This window comes from Salminus brasiliensis, chromosome 11 (assembly GCF_030463535.1).
Source record: "Salminus brasiliensis chromosome 11, fSalBra1.hap2, whole genome shotgun sequence".
In the NCBI taxonomy this organism is placed as follows: Eukaryota; Metazoa; Chordata; class Actinopteri; order Characiformes; family Bryconidae; genus Salminus; species Salminus brasiliensis.
This window is the reverse complement of record NC_132888.1, coordinates 13,499,469-13,520,890: the sequence shown is the minus strand read 5'-3', so window position 1 is coordinate 13,520,890 and position 21,422 is coordinate 13,499,469. Positions and strand designations below refer to the sequence as shown.

General features: G+C 38.7%; 2 protein-coding genes across 2 annotated transcripts; both read left to right on the top strand.

The window, feature by feature from the left end:
* The first annotated feature begins 641 nt into the window (after positions 1-641).
* On the top strand, positions 642-6,803 carry LOC140565392 (transmembrane 4 L6 family member 1). The gene is made up of 6 exons (XM_072691278.1): positions 642-691; positions 2,120-2,314; positions 2,962-3,030; positions 4,276-4,430; positions 5,483-5,675; positions 5,954-6,803. The coding sequence occupies exons 2-6, from the start codon at positions 2,138-2,140 to the stop codon at positions 5,966-5,968; spliced, it is 609 nt and encodes a 202-aa protein (XP_072547379.1). The 5' UTR covers positions 642-691; positions 2,120-2,137; the 3' UTR covers positions 5,969-6,803.
* A 5,387-nt stretch (positions 6,804-12,190) lies between these two features.
* LOC140565759 (P2Y purinoceptor 14) lies at positions 12,191-20,784 on the top strand. Its single transcript, XM_072691828.1, has 2 exons — positions 12,191-12,802; positions 17,974-20,784. The coding sequence occupies exon 2, from the start codon at positions 17,976-17,978 to the stop codon at positions 19,023-19,025; it is 1,050 nt and encodes a 349-aa protein (XP_072547929.1). The 5' UTR covers positions 12,191-12,802; positions 17,974-17,975; the 3' UTR covers positions 19,026-20,784.
* The last annotated feature ends 638 nt before the right edge of the window (positions 20,785-21,422 follow it).

Below are 21,422 nucleotides of genomic sequence, written 5' to 3'. Positions count from 1 at the left end.
CAGTCAAGGCTCATTGATGCGATTTGTTGGGGCCCCACTTCACAAATTACATGACTTAAAGGATCTGCTGCTAATGTCTTGATGGCAGATACTGCCAGATACCCCAGGACACCTCGTCTTGTGGAGTCCATGCCCCAAATAGTCCGATCTGTTGTGACGGCAGAAGGTGGACCTTGGGCAGAAGGTGCTATATATATATATATATATATATATATATATATATATATATATATATACATACATACGTGTGTGTGTGTGTGTGTGTGTGTGTGTGTGTGTGTGTGTGTGTAAAAACATCCATGGATCCAGGAAAGGCCATTTCTCGTTAGCAGATGATAAAAGATTCGGATTGCAGGTTAATCTGCTGTTGCACAAGTCAGCCATAATAAGAAAACATGCAGATGTGTGAACCAAAACGTTATGCGCAGTAATGGATGATAGGTTCAAATATTTTCATAGAAATGTGTGTAAGGATATGTATGTGTGTGGGATGGAGGACTTGACTGAATGTGATTTTCTGTGTCAGACTAATAGAGGAAGGAAGATGTATGTGACCGGTACCCACTTTGGTTCCTCATCCTGAGGTACTTAAGAGTCTCTTTTTCTTCTGCTCTCACACAGTCCTGCAGAGAAGATCTGATCTTTTCTTTACCTGTCGACATACAGACATCACCCTACCCCTCTGACACAGGTAAGCACTTCTGATCTATAACCCGTGCAGGACATAAGGTGAATGTCTGAGCTGAGATTTGAACACATTGGGGCTAATTCCCTGATATCTTCAGTCAATATAGGAGAATTTTCCTAAATTTGGTCTTGAGAAAAGCTGTGCTTTAATAATGATGGACACTGGTGAATGTCAGACTCTTCATTAAAACTTTGTGAAAAAAAATGGGTTTTAAGACCCCGCAGACTCTGCAGAACCACCAGTAGCTTCTGTATTTTTACCTCATTGGCATAACTTGGAACAACTGTTTGCATTTCTTTCGATGTAGTTACCGAACAGTACTCCTTTGTGTGTAGTAAAAGTCATGGAGCATAGGAGGTTAAGAATGATGGGCAAATAAGGCCCAAAGTCTCCATATAGAAAAATGACAGTTTTTTTACTTCAGACATTTTAAGAATAATTGGTATTCTGAGAAAAATAGGCTTAAATATTTTCTAAATCTTACAGTAGCATCACACTTGTCTTAGAGTGTAAGCTTTCAGAAGGTTAGCCTCTAAAAGGATAAGTTTAAATAGTTGAATTACCAGAATTAATGTACAGTTTAACAAGATTAAAACAGGTGTTGGTGCTGTTGGTGTCTACATTTTCACAAATTCACTTCTTGCACTTGTTCACTGAAAAAGTTTGATTGCTCAGTTTGATTCTTAAAAGGATATTTCAGAACAACTTAAGATTGTTTTAGAGAAATGCACTTCAGAAGAATCTTACGAACAACTTATATATTATAATAATATAGTAATATATATCTAATATATATATATATATATATATATATATATATATATATATATATTACATATATTACTTATTTACTAGCAAATTGATGTACTTATTTCAAAAATATGTTCAAAATAAATTAATATTATGCTTTGTGCACGTTAATGCTGATCACACTTAATAATAGTAATAGTATATTGTTTATAAATACATTCCTGTTTAGTATACTAAAGTTTAGTAAAATAATAGTTACATTTAATTAAATATGTTGCTTGAATACTTTTCAAATAGACCTTTGTACATTGTTGCAAAGTGTATTCAAATAAAACTACAGTATTCCACTTACAGCACACTAAAATACTAAATAACATTTATATTTGGAACATACTACAAACCTTTTGTGAATCCGGCTCCAGGAAAGTAAACAGGAAAGTCTATTGTTAGTTTATAGTACAGTGTATTTTACAGTCTATACTCTAATGTCTGTGTTTACTGAGGTCTTTGTACTGTACTGATCTTCCTCTTGTCTGCTGCTGTTCTGTGCTAAATGTGAGATTACAGGGGACTTAATTAGGGAAGCTTTAGTTTAGGTCTGATGACAGCTGAGCAGTGCTGAATGTTGAATGCTGTTGAAGTTTAATGGCAGCATGCTTGTGTATGATTGTGTGCATCCAGGTTCTCTACACTGTACAGATGTATTCCATCCGCTTCTCAAGGTGTCTAGGAATGGCCATGATTCCTATGGCAGTTTTGAGCACTATGGCCAATCTGCTGCTGCTTTTCCCCAGCCTGACGCACCGCTACCTGGCTGAAAGTCATATCACCCCAGAGGCTGTATGGTGCACAGGGATATGGCTTTCTGGATTTGTTGTAAGTATTGCACTTTCTATATATATATATATATATATATATATATATATATATATATATATATATATATATATATATATGCCAACTTTACAAGAGAAACCCTTGTAATAGAACGTAAGTGTAAAATTACTGTACAAGTCTTCCTGGTCATTTTGTAGCATTTCTATTGGTCCATTTATCATGACATTTTGACACAATGGACAACTGGTGGTTTTGAAGTGGGTCAACAAGTAAAAAAATGACAATTTAATTTGTAAATAACAATTTTCCCTTCCATTTCCTTTTCAATATAGTAAGCTATAAACAAACAAACTAACTAAAAAGGCTTAAGTGCAGTGCAGTGCAGTGCATTTGCATTTGTTTATATTTATCTTAATCTTGGTTCCTTAAAGCTATTTATCTTAATCTTGGTTCTCATAAGCAACATCCCTTTTGAACCTCGCATGTGGCCAAATATGGACTTCATAGATGGGCAGCATGCTATAATCCAGTCTCTTTTATTTTCATAACATCACACGTGTGTCTACTGACTTTTTTATTTAGTGGTTTATCAGCATGACCTCTGTCATGAGGGTGTTGCGTCTCTTGGTTGTGGCATGAGGCTCTCTCAAACCAGACTGTGTGTGTGTGTCTGTGTGTTTTGTCAGGTGCTTGTGGCTGCTCGAGGCTTTGCATCACGTTATACAAAAGACGGATGCTGTCTTTTCAGAGCTGATGTGAGTGTGAGAGTATTTTCTTTTTATTTATCCTGATTATTATTTCATTTTAGCATTAAGACTCAAAAAGCAACAAAAGCACAAAAAAAAAAAAGAATTGTACTCAATATAATACAGAAAACAACAGTATACATAGTACAATACTCCGTCCAACATTCTGTACTCAGTATTAAAATATCTATTAATAATGAGTAAAGGTTAATAATAATAATCAGTTATCATTCTTAAGTCATGATGCAAACGTAACTAGTTCTCCTGTACATCATCCGGAGAATTCGACCCTTCCTCTCTAGAGAGCCGCCCAGGTGCTCGTTCAGTCTTTTGTCGCTTCAAGACTTGACTACTAGAACTCTCTTCTGGCTGGTCTCTCTTTACGCACCGTCAGGCCCCCGTAGCTTATCCAGAATGCAGCAGCATGGGTCGTCTTCAACATTCCTAAATTCAGCCATGTCACTCCACTGCTGCTTTCTCTTCACTGGCTTCCTGTAGCTGCTGCCCGCATCAGATTCAAAACCCTGACACTGGCCTACAAAGCCAAGAACAGACCAGCCCTTCCGTACTTGATGGCAATGGTCAAAAGCCAATTCACACCAAGAGCTCTTCAAGCTTCAAGTACGGCTCGGCTCGACTCGCCATCCCTCAAAATCCACAGAAGACAAGCGTCCAGGCTTTTTTTCTGTCCTGGCACCAAAGTGGTGGAACGAGCTTCCCCTGGGTGTCTGAACAGCAGAGTCGCTCATTGTCCTCAAATGCAGACTGCAGACCTACCTCTTTCGAGAGTACTTGGGCAGATAGCTGAACCTTACTGACTTGTGTTTAGTAATGTCTAAAGCTTAGAGGTATCTTTGAATTTTTAGCCTTTTCAAACTAGCTGAGGTTTTTCTTGGGTAAATAGCAAAGCACTTTCGTAAGTCGCTCTGGATACAAGCGTCTGCTAAATGCCATAAATGTAAATGTAAATAATAAAGGCTAAAATAAAGTATTTGGTATTTTAGTATGTAGTATATATTGTTGCTAACACGCAAAAAACTTTCCATTAAATGTCCATTTGCCATGACATTTTGACACAATGTAAAGAACGACTTGCAGAATTACATTACATCAAAAAATGGAAAACAACACAAATTAAGATACAAGGTTGTTTCATGACGGCGACAGTATTTATATACAAGTATTTAATGTGCAGGATTCAGTTAAGCTTCTATCTGGACAGAAATGCCTAACTGTACACTTTCCTTTTTCCAGATGCTGTGTCGAGTAGCATACTCATGTGTGGCTGTGTGTGCTACTGGTTTCTGTTTTCTATTAAATATGAAAGGACTGATCAATGGACCTCTGTGTCTGCACAATACAACTGAGGGTCTAGAGTGGGGCAGACCTTTGAAACATCAGAATATAGGGTAAGTTCAGCTCTCAAGTATCTGATGCATGCCCCCTGTCATGCTTCTACTGTATATAAGATGATATATGTGATTTAAATGGTTTCAGTTCTCATAGCAGATATTAAGAAAATGGGAAATTACCCAATCTATAGTGGGGAATGTTATACGTGAAGCAGCAACTTCAGCCAGCCCTTGAGCCGACAAGATGCAGGAACACTTCCTATTCTTGTGTTATGACAAGCAATATGGTCAGACATGTGAGCGTGACAGATATGACCTGTGGAAGTAGAGTGTGTGTCACAGACGTGCAATTTGTCCAGTGTCCAGACTCCTGTTTCTCCAGTGTCTCTTCTTAAATCAACAGTATTGAAAGGACGTTGTCCTGCTTTGCTGCAGTAACTGTCTGTACGGAAGGCTTTACACTAGATATTGGAACATTGCTGTAAGGATTTCATTGCATTCAGCCATAAGTCCATTAGTATGGTCAGGATGTTGGGACTGATGTCGAACGCAAACAGCCCTTTGGATTGCAAACAGCCCTTGAGCTTGTCTTTAAGGTATGGGAAGAAACCCCATGACTGCAAAGAATATAGTTCCACTGCTCTACATCCCAGTGTTGGGGGGGCTTTATACCCCTCAAGTCCGCACTTTGCACTAGACATGGTGAACAGAAGCTTTTGTACGGTGTATCTAGAGCATCCCATACTACTGGCAGTGGTTGTCTAAGGAGATTATACCAATAGGGTATAGGAATTCTTATACATCCTCATGCCAAAACATGAATTTTGGTGCCATTGAAAGAGTTTTTTTTAGCCTTCTTTAGCAAAAATTAGTCCAAAAATGATCTGTTTCAATGGATAGCAACTACAAAAACATGCAATGAATGTCTTTCCATATAAAACACTGTAACTGCAAAACTCAATCAAATTCACTTCATAATATAATATTTCCTCTTCTATGTTCAAACACAAATGAAAGTTTAGAGTCCACACTTTCCACAGCATGCTTTTATCATCACTGGGTTCATCACTGAATGAATGTGTGTATATTTGTGTGTGGTTCTGTTTTAGAGGGGTCAATTATTTGTTTGAGCCTGAGCGGTGGGCCTCTGCCTGTGATGAACCTCAAGGTGTTGTGATGTGGAACATTGTCCTCTTCTCTACCATCATGTCTACCAGTGGACTTCAGGCTTTGATCTGCACTGTGCAAATCATACACGCTATACTTGCCACGTTTTTTGGGCCCGGCTTTTGTAAGAACCAGGTAAGTGAGTTAATAATACTAGTCCAGGTTGGTCCAAGACATGCTAAAGGTTTAGAGCCTTTATGATTATGTGAAAGTTCTTTACACTCTAATTTTATACACAAATTTACTTTAAACATGTTTTAGGGACACAAAAGAGGTTCTTCTTGGCACCTTATATGGCATCTTGTAAATGACTGTTAAATCTATTACACTATTGGTAGCATGGTAGCTGCAGTGGGTGAAAAGTGAAGAGCACAGTCAGTATCTTTAAACAGAGTTTTACATTTTTTTCATAGGTTGTTCCTGCTTGAAGAAACTGGACAAGAGTTTGTTTCCTTAAAAGGAGGTGTTCATTATATGTGTGAAGGGCCTTTGCTTTTTTATTATACTTCTACAGTTCCTGCTTGAGGCACTGGGTAGAGACAAAAAGCCCTGCAATGCTGCACCAGTCTTCTTTACATTTACTAATTAGCCTAAGGCAGTACATTGTAAGGGACACTTGTGAAGTCTAAGTCCTCAACTGGGTCAAGTGATTCACCACCAAAAAAAAAAAAAACCTTTGTAAGCCTTCAGGGTTAATCTGACTCTGGGAAAATGGCCAAAAATATCCTTCTTCCGCAAGTGTTAAATTTAACATTATACTAATGCAGTGCACTAGAGGTCACTAAAGCTACATCCTTACTTTTTTTTTTTTTTCGGCAGTAAAGACAACCTCAGGAAGATTCCCATTTTGTACTTTATGTCAACATGATCCAGGCAGCAGGAAATATGGATAGCTGTGTGTTTGTAACTGTGAATATTATATATTTTAAGTTAACAGCTCTTTCTGTTTTGTTATTGTTTTGATTTTTACTGCATCTTGTTTTCCGTTAAGAGTTTTATAGTCTATACAGCATATTAGGCTAGTACAGTCCTAACTGAGGTATTTGTAATACATACATATATATATACACACAATGTTTTAAATAATTATTTAGTTATGTGCGATATACAACTGTATTCTATTATGTGCAATTATATGGAACTTTCCTTTTTACTTACAATTACTTACAGTGCATTTCTTCTTACCATGGAATACAATAAAGGTGAAATTATCTCTAGTTTAAAAGTTTTTCATTTGGTTAATAGAATAATGGAAAAACTCTTTATGTATTTTGCCCCAAAATTGCATCTATTCATTCATTCATTCCTTCATTCATTCATTCATTCACAATGGCAATCATTTGCAATATTCAGCAAAACGTGTTTTGTTAAGAGAAGAGTGGGATTTTCAGGGACCAGTTTTAAAGATTTGGCATGGCAAATTTATTTGTATAACACAAAGTGCTTTACATAAACACAGAAAAATACAAAGACATAAGAAATAATAAACGCATTAAAAGAGCACTAAAAAACGAGTAGTTACTGTGGTAAATAATAACTCCCACTTTCACCTACTGGACAGCAGCTGTAACGATCAACATTTTACATCAAAGTAAGACCAGCCCCTAAGCTGTTAATCAATCCTTGCGATACCTGTGCTAGCTAAATGTAACCTCCAGCAGTTGATGAAGCTCAGGATAACATGTTCTGGAGTCATTTCCAGCACCCAAGTGAAGCAAGCAAGTAAAGAAGAGCAACAGAGTTACAGCTTTCAACCATTGAAAAGCAGACGTAACTGAGCAAATGTTACTGCTTTTTGTTTTTCAAAAACAGAACATTGGTTTCACAAACTGAATCTATAACTAAAACTGATTGTTGTACCACAGACAAGTAGCGTACTGCTGACATTGTTATCCGTCAGAGGGACGGTTAGTATGGCCTCTTGAATTAGGTGAATCCCCTAGGGATGAATTGTCAGGATGCAGTTCATAAATTTAGTCTGTTTGATTTGTCTTTTCAACTTCCTCCCTTATTTTAGATTGTTTTCCTCTTGTTTTCCCCAAGGACATCTGTGTGATATTGCTCCTCTCTTTCCTTCCCTGACTTTCATCTAGAGAAATTGCCTTGTTTTATTTGTGTTCATTTATATACGGGTTCAATTATACCCGTTAAAACGGGTACAAACTATATAATAAAACTATATAATAAAATACATCATAAAAAGAATCAGACTTGTCTGGAAAACCTGATGTTTTAAAATATGCAGTGCAGTATTTCATTTAAAAAAGTAACTTTCTTAAAGTGATTTTGGTGTTATATAAGAAAATACTCTGTGACAAAATAATTAACAGAGAGTGACAAAAATAATTAACAGAAAGATGCTGTTTGTATAGATATTCAACACTGCTGTGACAGATACTGCCATAAACACATATAGGTGCACAATTGGCCTCTACCTATAAAGGTTTACCTTTTCTGGTCAAAATGCCCCCTTTATTGAACTACCGGAAAAAAACAAAAAAACAAAAACAAAAAAACAATAAAGATAGAAGCATTGTTGCATTACTTGTGATGAAAAAGAGACCAACAATCACTTTGAAAGATCTACAAAATTCAGCAGCTGAGACTGGAGTGAAGGTACACCAGTCAACCATATCGATTGCATTCAACTGGCCTGTACACTGGCCATGTGGCGCATGTGTAGTAGTGCCAAAAAAGCATTGTTAGATGAGGCAAAAAATTCAAAACACCATGTTTAGTGCAAACCTAATAAAAAACACCCTAACAGTGAATTATAAAGGTTGCAGTATCATGCTGTTGGAATGCTTCTCCTTAAAATTGAAGGACTAATGAATGTAATAATACTTAAAGCCCAAGTTGTGGTTTACTTAAAGCAGCATTATGTGAGAATTTGCATTCTTTGCTCCTGGGCTCCCCCTCTCTTTGGGAAGTGTAATTTGTCCTTTGAGCCAAAACCCATTTCTGGACAAGCTGAGAGATACAGATCTGGCATCAGATGTGGACTGACATGGTACAGTATGGTACTGACATTTTACTGGATTTTACACGAATATGTTGCAGCGTTACACAGTTCTTGTGGGGGCTGCCCTGTCCACTTTATCAAAGTGCAGTACAAAATGCAGTTAGCAGCGTGCTGGGCCCAGAATAGCAACAACATTGACACTGTTCTCCCTTTTACAAATCACTAGGGATTAATTATGATATTAAACTGTTATTTTAAGGTAAAAAGGCATGTTTCTGACACTTGCTGCTGCAGACTTAGCATAAACACAAAAATCACCTTTTTAAAGGGCATGCTAGATGCTCGATCTTGATAAATGGCCATGTTGAGAAATACGTCTGGGAAGGGAAAGCACACAGGTCCTGTGAAGTTCAAGTGAAAAACCACGTTATTTCTTAGAGCAAATTGAGTAAACACTGTATGTAGTAATTTACAGTAATTACATAGTAACCAATGTGAAAACTGCCAGTCCTACACATGAGGACAGTGCTAAAATCCAACAATTTATCATTTAATTCATTAATTAAATTACCAACCTAGACCTAAACTGTATTGTTAATATGTAATTAATTACTTTACTGGAAAAAAGCTAATGAGTACTCAGTGGCATTTCACATGTACTTTCCTGCTGTTAGGTTTGTAAGTGTTTAAGGTTTGTTGGTAGTACTACTATTATGCATCTTTTTTACAATACTACCAAATTTACAGAAAACACCCGATTCTTTACCCTGTACGTATGCAGTGAACTTTCAGAATGAGCACTGGAAATTTACTTGAAAGTATCACAATTACCTATCCAATTCTGGTTTCTTAGCCTTAAGTACTGCCGTATGTATACCTGGTAGATTTCACATTATTTACCATGTATATGTCACATATCTTACACATATTCATTACTGAGTGCTGTGTCTGTTAATTGTCCTTACTGACCTTCATATTTATCATGTGCACATTTGCACTATGCACAGTGTTGTCTTTATTTAGATTCACTGTTAACTTGTACATTTTTGAAACTACAATAAGTCCCTATAATTGCATACATATATACATTCATACATGCTACATAATTATCCATTAATGTAAAATAAAGTGCTGCCAAGAGAGAGAGAAAGAAAGAAAGAAAAGCTGGGGGTCATCACAGTCATGGGAAAACAGACAGAACTGCTATCAGGAGATGTTTTAATGTGAGATGGAAACTAGCCAGAACACTAAGTGGAGTGGTCATTTTTTCAAAGAAGGCAAATCGAAAACAGAGATGTCATGATTCATTACAACACTGAGAACTATTCTTCTGTTGACACAAAAAGTGTTGCAATTTTAGACACAAACGGTATCGTTATTGCAGGCTTGTCGTGCTTAAGAGAGTGACCCCTGATTTATGATGTCATGTCAGACCAGCTGTGCTCATTAAACCTTTGTCTTCAACTGTTTGCTTATAAAAATAACAGTGTGCACAGCAACATGTAATACTATATACAATGTATATATAGTATATAGTTGCCATCAACATACATTATAATATATTACATTTGGTCAACTTCTTATTACAGCAATAAATTACTCTGGAATGTTGGGATTTTACATTTTAGGGGGGAATCAAATTAAAGTGAAATCACTTGTAAAAAGGTTTCACAAAATTAACTCAGTAAGTGAAAGTGGCTTTTTGCTTGTTTAGATGTTCTGTCGTGATGTACAGATGTCTTGAGAACATATATCCCTGTATAAGTGTGCTGGCTTCCATATCTATAAATAAAGGCTCTAGATGACATGAAACTGTGGTCAGAAGTCTATCATAAATACAAAAAAGCCTCAGCTTTCAGGGGGCCCTTTGTGGACCACTTTTATGTCCTCACCAAAGTCTAAAATAAACCTACACCCATGAATGGTCTATTAGTACTCCAGGAGTCAAATTTTTTTAATTCCAACAGTCTTAAAAGTAATCGGGTTGGTAGGGAAGCACGCTCTGTGCACTGCTATCTAGACCTGGCATTGCTTATGTGTCATACAACAACTTGGAAACTGGTGAATCAGCGGCATTGGCCATGAATCTTACTAACTGCAAGCTCAGCACAGCCCAAACAGCCTTTTTTGTTTCTGCTTCTTGCTAAAAGGAGAAGGCTGTCTTTCACAGCTGTCTGAAGACAACTTAAAACATCGTTGTGTAACGAGCTTGTTTTAATTTGTTTCTGTCTGAATGTACCTAAACAATGATGATTCTCAATCTGCATTCTTGTCTGTACTTGTGGGCTGTGGTCTTGTAAAACGTCATCAGTTGCAGCCCACGTGCTACTCCAGTCAAAACTTCACATCAATCTATGGTCCGAACGCCTGGATGTGTCGTTGTTCCGCCCGTGTTATTGAGGACGTATCAGGACGTGACTTGTGTGGACTTAGCACAGCCAAATATCCCAGAATGCATTGCAGGTTACGCTACTGTTCCAATTACAAAATTACCGTACAGCATCCTCCCGTCCTTGGGAGTTTGTACTCGCCAGTCGAACTTGCTAAGTCAGTTCTACCAAGTACATCAGTCCGAACATGGCATACTTTGCATTTAGAATCAACTCTAGACAGAGCAACGTCTCTAAAAAGTGAAGCAATCACAGGTCTAGCAACTCTGCTGGCTGGCCGCTCATCCCCATATGTTTAATTGACAAAACAGCTCATTTTCTTCATCTCATTTTTCTTCTCTAAACCGTCTTCACAACTACATTGTCTAATTCCAACAGGTAGTTTCCCCTGTGATGATAAAAGGTCAATTTTTAATTTCCTCCCAGAAATCAGTTTTAAACCCTTATTCTGCTATATCGTATAAAAGCGGGGTTACACTTACAAATGAAGCGTGATTGACAATCTTGGCTGCATGGCGCCCTTTCTGTTCATTACAGGGAGTGGAATGAACTTCACTTTTCCTGTTGAAACATTAAACTTACTGGACAAACTGGGGATCCAGGGGAAAATCTGCTATGCTTTTGCACCGTAAGTTGAAAGAAGGTGGCCTGAGACACTCAAGGGCCCAACAGCGGCAGCTTACCGAGCCCGGGAATCGAACCCACCGGCTATCAATAGCCCGGCACTCTAACCGCTGAGCCACTACAATATATAGTTTTTTTTTTTTTTCTTTTTACACAGACCTGTTTTTGATCATTTGCTGAGCAGCCAAACCAGAGTAACACCAGAACTGCAGTGACCATTAGAGTTCATGTAAAATGCAGGCTTCATGACTTGGCAAATGTTGAGAACTTTAAATATAATGGCTTCTTCACTTCACATGTTTTAGAGGTGTATTACTAAATGTACTCAAGGCCTGACAGTGCAGCACACTGGCTTCAGTGAGGCAACCAGTCAGACAGACTAATGGAATTTTTTTTTGGAGGAGTGCACCTTTTGAAGCACTTCTGCATTTCCTGCCTTAAAGAGAAAACATATTTCATAACAAACCGCATCGGATGTTCATGGTACCAGGACACGCGACTCGTGTTGAAAACAGTAGTCAGATGGTGCGTTAGAGCGAGGAAATGGGCTGAACATGCCTGACAGACTTCCTATTCTTATTCTGCTTCCAGTGAACCTCCTCCGCAAACAACCCCCACTGAGCTCTGCAGGGGAGTTGGGAAGGGAAAGAGAGAGAGCGAGGGCAAAAGAGAGAGATACAGATACATAAATAGCGAGTCAGAGATACAGGGAGAAAAGAAGAACAGACAGATAAAGAGAGAGAAATTCGACATATGTAAAGTGATAGTGAGAGAGTGAGACAAAAGGAGAGGCAGGAGATGGAGAGAGAGATAACCGCAGATAATAAGAGAGAGTAAGAAAGAGCGAGAAATGCAATGATACAGAGATACAAAGAGGAGAGAGAGAGAGAGAGAGAGAGAGAGAGAGAGAGAGAGATCAAACTAAGTGAAGATGACAGAAAACACAGCAGAGCAGCTGGCGTGAGAGAGAGGCGAGTGTGTTTATGTTGCTCTGCTGGACTGAAATCCTCACACCAGGGATTTTGGAGGAGGAAGAAGAACTATAACATAGAGCTCAGAGGCTGTTCCTGTCAGCATCAGCGCAAACATCATCATGAGCAGGGCTGTGAACTACCCACCCACAAAGAACTCACAGCAGCTCTTCTGTCCTTCTGCATCCTGTCTTATACATCCTTCTTTCAGAGAACTGGCAATCTCTTGATGAACCTCATCATCCTCATCTATAGACTCTTCATTCAAATTCAGGGGCACGCTTCTGATCCATCCACTGATCCACTGCTCTCAAGGTTAGTGCTGCTTTCTGACTACGCAACCTGTTACTCTTTATGAAATTGTCTAAAGCACTAGTATAGTTTGCTGTGAACGTCTTCTTTCATTTGATCATACTTTGTGATGAAAAACACAGATTTTTGGTTCCCATAAACAAACCATTGCAGAACCATTCCAGTACAAAGCAATTGCAAGAGGAGTCCATTGCTTAACTTTTAAATGTTTTAACTTTTAAATTACTATTAATATTTTGTTTATATCACTGTATTGCACTAATGGTATCTTACCCTCTAAGAAAGAAAAGTGCTCTATATAGTCCTGAAAAGTGTTCTTTAAACTTGCAAACAACAGTGGAACCTTTTGGTTCTTCATAGAAAAAGGTCCTACCTACTTAAAAGAGACTTTCCTTGTACAAGAAGAACCATGTCACCAGGCAAAGAACCATTTAAGCTTTAGTCTTAAAGTAAATAGTTCTCCAGTTGCCATTTCTGTGTAGAACCACAGGCTTTTCCCAAATAACCCTTGAAGAACATTTATTTGCTGTGTTTGTACATTATACATTTTTGTGAACCAGATAGATGTTCAACCATAGACCTACCATGAAAGATCTCTCTGTCTGTCTGTCTGTCTGTCTGCATACATAGCCTTAAGTTACAGGCACACAAATTTTGAAAGGAAAACTGACAGTCAATTCGGAACTGACACTTAAGTAATTTCAGACCTTTCAGACCTTCTGTTGGATGTTTGGATGTTTATGGAACTGAGTGGTCGGGGTAGCCCTGCTGTCTGTATTGTGTTCATTTCCATACAATGGCTCTGGGAATCTGCAGCGCTGTGCAGTACCTTCTCTTTTCCCCCATTGATTCAGTATTGAGTCTACTGAATCACTACTGTGAAAGAACTGTTTCTTCCACCTTGCTTTCACAGCTAACTCACCCTGCAGTTAGTCAGAACTATGCTTAGAAGAACTTTTACATACACTCAAACTCAAACTCAAACTCTTTGAATCATTTATGTGTACTAAACAAAATAAAATGAAGTGGTAAACAGACTTGTCCATTTGGATCTGACACTAAAGAGGTACTGAGAAATCAACCCCACTAAATGCTGTGTGGCTAGATGCGGGGAATTTCAGTGGTTAAGAAACAACTGAGCTAAAACCACAGCCTAAACTGCATGATGCAGTTTAGTGGAAACTGCTTCAGTGGTAGATGTGAAGTGTGATTAATTTGAACTGCCACTTTTATTGAATCAAGCCACCTACTTGTTCAGGGCTGAGTAAGTTTGAACATGAACAATTGACCAGTAACCTTGAAAATAACATGTAAATGAGAATCACATCAAAACAAATGATTCACTGGCAAATTGTCCACCACTGGACTGTGTTGAACTGGTTAGCTGGTCCACTGTCATGGTACTACTAAGAACTGAATTAAACACATAGACATCTTATAACACAAGGATGCTAACTGATGGAGTTGTTGTGGAGGCTTAGGCTGACTAGTCAGCTTATATTGACTGATTCTATTGTACTTCCTTTATACTCCAGTGTGGATGTGCTCTTTTCTCATATGTGTACTAAGATGTGATATAATTTATGGAATATCTGTCTAGTTACACATACATGAGGTGTATGTGACCTTAAAACTGACCAGGCTAAATGTTTTCAGAAAAATCACAGAGTGATTAATTACAGCTATAATTAGAATAGAAGTGGGGAAGCAGTGTGGTGCCATACTACACTGGAAACGTCATCGTGTTCCATTTAACTCCACCACATCATGAGATTGCTAAGTGTAGGCTAAATGTGCATACAGAGCTGTGGAGCAGTGAACTTCTCTGAAATGATGGTGCTCCACCCAATACCTCTTTGGAGATTTAGTTAGGGATGAGGTGGGGTGGTGATTATCCAACATTCTGACCTCACTAATGCTTTTTGTTGCTGTATGTAATCAAATCTTCACAAAAGTGCTCCATAATCTAGTAGAAAGCCTTCCCTGGACTGTTACCCCAACAAAAGCAGGACAAACTCTCTTTCTTTTTGATTTTGGAAAAACAATGAATGAGCAGGTGTCTCAATACTTTTGTCCATATGGTGTATTTTGGTGACCGGTTTGCTATCTATGCTGGGTTTTCCGGTAGGGTTTTTAAACATCCAATTGGTCATTTTCCAGACCAGAAAATAAAGAATGCACTGATATGGGAACTGTGGGCCAATTTCCAATGTTTTTCATATGCATAGCTGTTTCTACTGACGCTAGTACAAATACATACACTTTGATAAAACTAACCTAGTCAGATTAGTATTACAGTATGTAATGTAAGCGTCTGTAAAGTTACACATGCAGTGTAGATAATACAAAGACAGACAGCATAAACCTTTAGACCAGCACTGATTAAACACATTGCTGTACTGGAGAACCATTTTGCACAATATGGATAATAAAGAAATATAGGAAGACTATTAACATGAATAAAGAAAATTAATATGGATAAAGAAAACTGGAATAAGAGGGGAACTAAGACCCAGAGGGCATTATAAAAATTTTACATTCCCTCAATTTCAGTGAATTCAAAATTAAAGAAAAAAACAAACAAACACAAACACTGTGTTAGGTGCACTACATATGAGTATGTTAATGTAAAAGCAGACAATGCTCGAAGTGAGCTGGTACTCACTGATACAGCACTACCACATTTTATTCTCGCACCAGGACTTTTTCCTGTTGCCATGTCTGAAATTTCACAGGAATAAATGTGTACATTGAAGTCCCACCTTTTTGTTGCCTCTTTTTGGTCTACATGTACCTGCAGCTACATCAACCATTGGTCAAACTGCTTCCCACACAAAGAGAGAAATGCCTGAATGCCAAGGTAAAAGCACAAATCAGTTATAGGACCAGGTAGACCAAATATTCTGAATGGTTCTTTAGAAAGTATTGGTCTAGATTACACTACAGTGAGAGAGCTATGGATAAATCAATGTGTAATTCTAGTTAATCAGCAGTAAATATCTCCTCAAATAGCGGTTTGAAGTACTCACTGCAGATTGTGTTCTCACTTCGACAGTTAAGATATTTATACATTTGCCGTTAAATCTGGATAGTGTAAGATCTGATGTGCAAAATCTCCACTGTCAAATTGTTTGACATGATGACTTTCAGTGGTCTAGAAGAGGATCACAGCTGTTCTCTCTGTAAACGACCTGACAGCACTGACAAATCTGAAAACTAATAATACTCTAACCCCAGTGTTTTTTATGAGCATTCAATTTTACGTGACACAAACACGTGTAATGACCCTCACAAGCATGTAACTCTTGACTTGTATTGCTATGTCCTTCACCAGTGTCCTTCCCTCAAAGATGCTGGGGACAGATTGTATTATTGTCTGCATTACAATGAAAAATGTAATCAAGAATCCAAAATTTAAATCACAAGACTGTACAGTGAAGGCAGAAATAAAGCTTTTCTGCCACTTTTGTTTGCAGTATTCCTTACAAACACATGTAACCTTTAGAAGTGTTTCCATGCTGCCACTCAGCAGAAACTGGATGTGTGGATGTGCACAGTTTCACTTCTGCTGCACACTTTTGACAGAAGGGGGCAAAGGAAGTTAACAGGACTAGCTGGACCATCCTAAATCACCAAATATGGTGAAGCTCTCAGCCCCAGTAATGCCTGCTCTTAAATTTTGTATGCACAGACTGACAGTGCTTACCAAACTACTTTTCAGGATGTTTTAGTCCATTTTGCCAGTTTTGATCTGTGCTTCTGGCTTAGCGAGGGGGGATCTTAAATCAACACCACAACTTCATGCACTTTGTAGGTTTACAGATACCTCAGACACCTGGACTGTAGCTGATCTCATGCTACATACATCATCAGCCACTACTGATATACCCTGCTTAGTATGCACCGAACTGTGCAAACTGAGACCTTAGTGCCTGCTGCCACCAAATCTTGCTGCCGATCTTTTGCAGTCACTCAAGGGTTGATCGTTTGATCGTCTGCCTCCTCAGAAATCTGGTGGCAGTCGGTGATTGCTTCTTCTTTCTGCCATGTTCAGGTGTAGCCAGTGTTCTTTTAACGCTGAACTTGTACCAATCTAAATATACACAGTAATTTAATATATGTAAAAAGATGGACATTTGATTATCCTTTTAACCATATTGAAAAATGGAGGTAAAATAATGAAACACATAAAACTGAATAAATGTCTATAAAATAATTTGTGCAATGTAATAAATATTTTTTTTCTTGTTAGGAAACAGTTGGGACACCTTATGAATTAATAGGTGGTATTTCCTCCCATGTTACACTAGTAAATGATTTAGCAGACAATGGAACGACCGATTGCGAAGTGTTCTGAGATCTTTTTAAACCCCTTCCCAGACTCATATGCATCTACAGCCTTCTATCTGAAGGCATCAGAGAGCTTTTTGCATTGTATCATTGAAATAACACTCACTTTACCAATCAAGAGCAAACCAAACTAAATGTCTGAGGTCTAAATAAGACAGGTCTCTGCAAAATCGCCTCTAATGATGTTCCAATCATCTGTAGCTCATATGCTCAACTCTTTCCTTAGTTAAATGTGTATATATATATATATATATATATATATATATATATATATATATATATATATATATATATGAAGACATCATTTAATATGAGTCTAGGGATGTAAGGGATGGGAATATACATTACATTTACATTTACAGCATTTAGCAGACTTACAAAAGTGCTTTGCTATTTACCCAAGAAAAACCTCAGCTAGTTAGAATAGACTAATAGTTCAAAGATACCTCTAAGCTTTAGACACTACTAAGCACAAGTCAATAAGGTGACCACAGTACTCTGATATAGGGATATTCTATCACCTGTGCAACACCTACTAAACAGGCCACCCCCATGGTGACGTCACCGTTGGGCTGAAAATGACCCTCCTCCATATAAGTTTGATCAGTTGTCATATTATGGTGATAATTTTTCTGGACGTGGCAGATATTGACAAACTGTGCAGCAGCTGTTGGGCTACAGTAAAAATACAAGTAACTGTACAAACATAGTGTACATGTGTTGAGCGTTCAAGCCCCTGACACTGGATATTCTGTTTATAGATTCACTTGCAGAAAAGATTGCTGCCATTTCTTTAAATGATTCATTTGGTTGGTGTTTTTCAGGTATGAACTACAACAATGCTACACCTACCCTTGGCTGTGGAGGCCAAAAGGCAGGCAACAAGACAGACTTCAGCAGCGTGTTCACACAGCAGGGCCTTCCTGTGCTCTATGCTCTGATCTGTGCAAGCGGGCTGGTTTTGAATAGCTTGGCTGCATGGATTTTTTTCCGGGTGCCAAGCACTTCTGGGCTGGTGGTCTATCTGAAGAACATGGTGGTGGCTGATCTCCTGATGCTGTTGTCTTTCCCGTGGCGCGTGGCCAGTGACCTGGGCTTCGGCGGCTGGTGGATGAAGCTGGTGGTGTGCCGCTACACGGCTGTCCTCTTCTACCTCAGCATGTACACAGGCATCGCTTTCATGAGCCTCATTAGTATGGAGCGCTACGTCAAAATTGTCCGCGGCTCCGCCTCCTCTTCCTCATCTCGTCGTTGCTATTTCTCCACCTCATCTCTCTTGCAGCGAGTGCCAGTGGCCAGAGTTTTGGCCTTCATGGTTTGGACCTTGCTGCTGGTCTGCATGCTGCCCAACACCCTGTTGACCAATCGTCCAGCAGCTGAGGGCTGCTCATGCGTGGAGCTCAAGAGCTCGCTAGGCCGCCGCTGGCACGAAGTCTCCACTCACCTCATTGTGGCCATCTTCTGGTTGACTCTTGCACTCATGGCTTTCTGTTACACCTCCATTGCTCGGCATGTGTATCGTTCCTACAAGAGAGTGAACCGGGACGGCAGTGAGGCCAGCCGCAAGTCCAACCGCAGCATCTTCAGCCTGCTGGCTGTGTTTTTCCTGTGCTTTGTGCCCTACCACGTGTGTCGTGTGCCCTACACGCTAAGTCAGCGGCCAGGCATCAAGCTTAGCCCGCACACCCGCTTCCAGCTCTTCCAAGCCAAGGAGGCTACACTTTTCCTGTCCGCCCTCAACGTGTGTCTGGATCCTGTCATCTACTTCCTCATGTGCAGGACGTTTCGAGAGTTACTGCTGCGTAGGCTGTCTACTGCAGAGGTCGAGAACAGGAGGCCCTCTGTAACCAATGGACTCAGTGTCAGTAATTTGTAGCAGACAATCTGTGAACATCTGTAGCAACTGTTAAGAAATGTACAAAACAGTGGCAAAATATCAATATATATATTCAAACCACATAATCATCTTTCCTAACAACAAGTGATTGTTTAAAAGTTGAGTCTCATTACTTGCTAGCTAATATAACTAACTTATTTAAGTTATTTAAGTTTTTTTTATTACTAGCTAAGTTATACATTAGCAAATTATATTTAAGGTTGCAATGTAGCCCCTCCCCAATTTTAGAAAAAAATATTTTAATTTTACTCAACTCACTCATTAGTACCCTCCCCTGTTACAAGAAATGCTCCTGACACTGGGAGGGTGAGGACTGACACATTCCTCCTCTAAAACATTCGCAACCAGCTACCGCCTCTTTTAGAACTCACTGGGCAAGCAGATGCCTGTGCAGGCCAGCATCACACTGAAGTGAAGTGGGAAGGGAAAATGAGCCATCTACCCACCTGAAGAGAGAGCAAGACCAATCGTGCTCTCTCTGGCTCTGGCTGCTGATGGCAGTGATCCTCGGGTTATAGTGTCAGCTGGACCACTCGGAGCCCAAACAGGCTGTGTTTTAACTTCACATTTACCATTAAACTCAGTAGCCTTAATAACAAGGTACCATTACCTTAATCTGTTATATCTACTGTACAAACTGTATTCACTACCTGGACCCACCAGCAATCTACCATTTCTTCTCTTAGTTGCATGTAATTGTGTGGAGAGGGTAATACAGCTCCCTAATATACTACAAAAATTAGGGATGAGCAAACTGATACCACCTGACATTTCTGAGACTCAATCCTCTATTAATGTGTACATTAATCCTTGTGCTTTGAGCTGGTATTAATATGGTATAAAAAATTGTTAGCCCAGTCCTATATATATGGTTTGGTTTTTTAAACGTCTTACGCTTCAAAGCTAAAAGATTTTTTGCCACTGTTTTGTAGAGGTGTTAGCCAGTGTGTCAGCAATATATTTTGGGGATGGTTTGGAGGCTTGGAGATGGTTATTGAAAAGAAAATTATGTTTGAGAATTATTTTTTTAATAAAATCTTTTTACTGATCCACAATATGACATTGTCATTATAAGCTAACACAGTGTGTAGTGGAGCACACTCCTTAACCTCGTAAGTTTGAGAATCCAGGGACGCTGGTGGAAAAATGTACACAGGAGAAAATGCAATGGTTTGGATGCATTGTTTACCACAGTGTGGAATAGCGGCAAGTTTTAAAAACAACATTAACTTTTCCTTGTGTTCTTAATATGGGCTGGTGTTTGTGGCTGGCAGGTTTGTGGTTTTCCCACCACACTGAGCCCATTTATGTAATGTAGTTGCTGATGAAAAGAATGAAAACATGGACTGTGTTATAAATGCATTTTAAACCTGCTGTTCAATAGTTGCAACCCCATGGATGGATACACATAAGGGCGAAAGAATAATGTGCATTGCGTATTTAATAGCACGTTAGATTCAAAGTTTTGAATGTTTTACAAGCATATCAAGAGTATTAATGGGTATACAAGAGTGATTTTACACCCTGTTCCTACAAGCACTTGATGTGGGCTGGTTTTAACTTCTGCAGGGTGGGTTTTTAAGCAGACTTTGAGACACTGCACTTGTAAGGAATGGAAAATAGTGGTGGCAGCTTTATACTTGGGTTATTTACTGAGTAACTGTACATGTGTTAAAACAGGGTTAAAATAATGTATGTTTCAAGTTTCTTATTAAAAAGATGGAATTTTTAAAGTTCATATGCCTTGATTTTATTTGACCTCCAATTGTGCATAATTCATGTGTGACAGCAACTACCTGATGCTGTTGGAATCCCATAGGTGCACTAGCAGAAATGATCTGCACATTATAAGTGTTTACGTTTCGCCATTTATGGCTTTATTTTCTCAAAATCTCAAAACAGTGGAAATGATTCCACTACTTTGTTAAAGTAGCACGTTTTGATAATGATATAACTCATTATATGACTCCAGCAACCACATGGAGAACTGGCTTTTCAAAAAGTCTGTCAAACTGGATTGTAGTTTGTTTATGGTCAGCAATGCCATGTTCCAATCTAAGCTCCCTGAGAAAAGGTTGAGTGCCACAACATTAGACAACAACGAAACTTGTTTTAACCACACAAACAAATATAATCTCCTTAGAGTTTCACCTTTTTTTACTTTTATTTAAGGATTGGGGACTCTAATCTAGCTAATGCGAAGATCTGTGAAGGCTCTAAACCATTATACAATACATACTATTCATACTATGCTAAAGAAAGTGCCTTCAATAGGGTTCTTATTGGAACTCTACCATGTAACTTGTGCATGTGAAGGTCAACAAAGGCTGATCTTTGATCAGGTCCAAACCAATAAAAGGATCAGTGTGGCAAAAT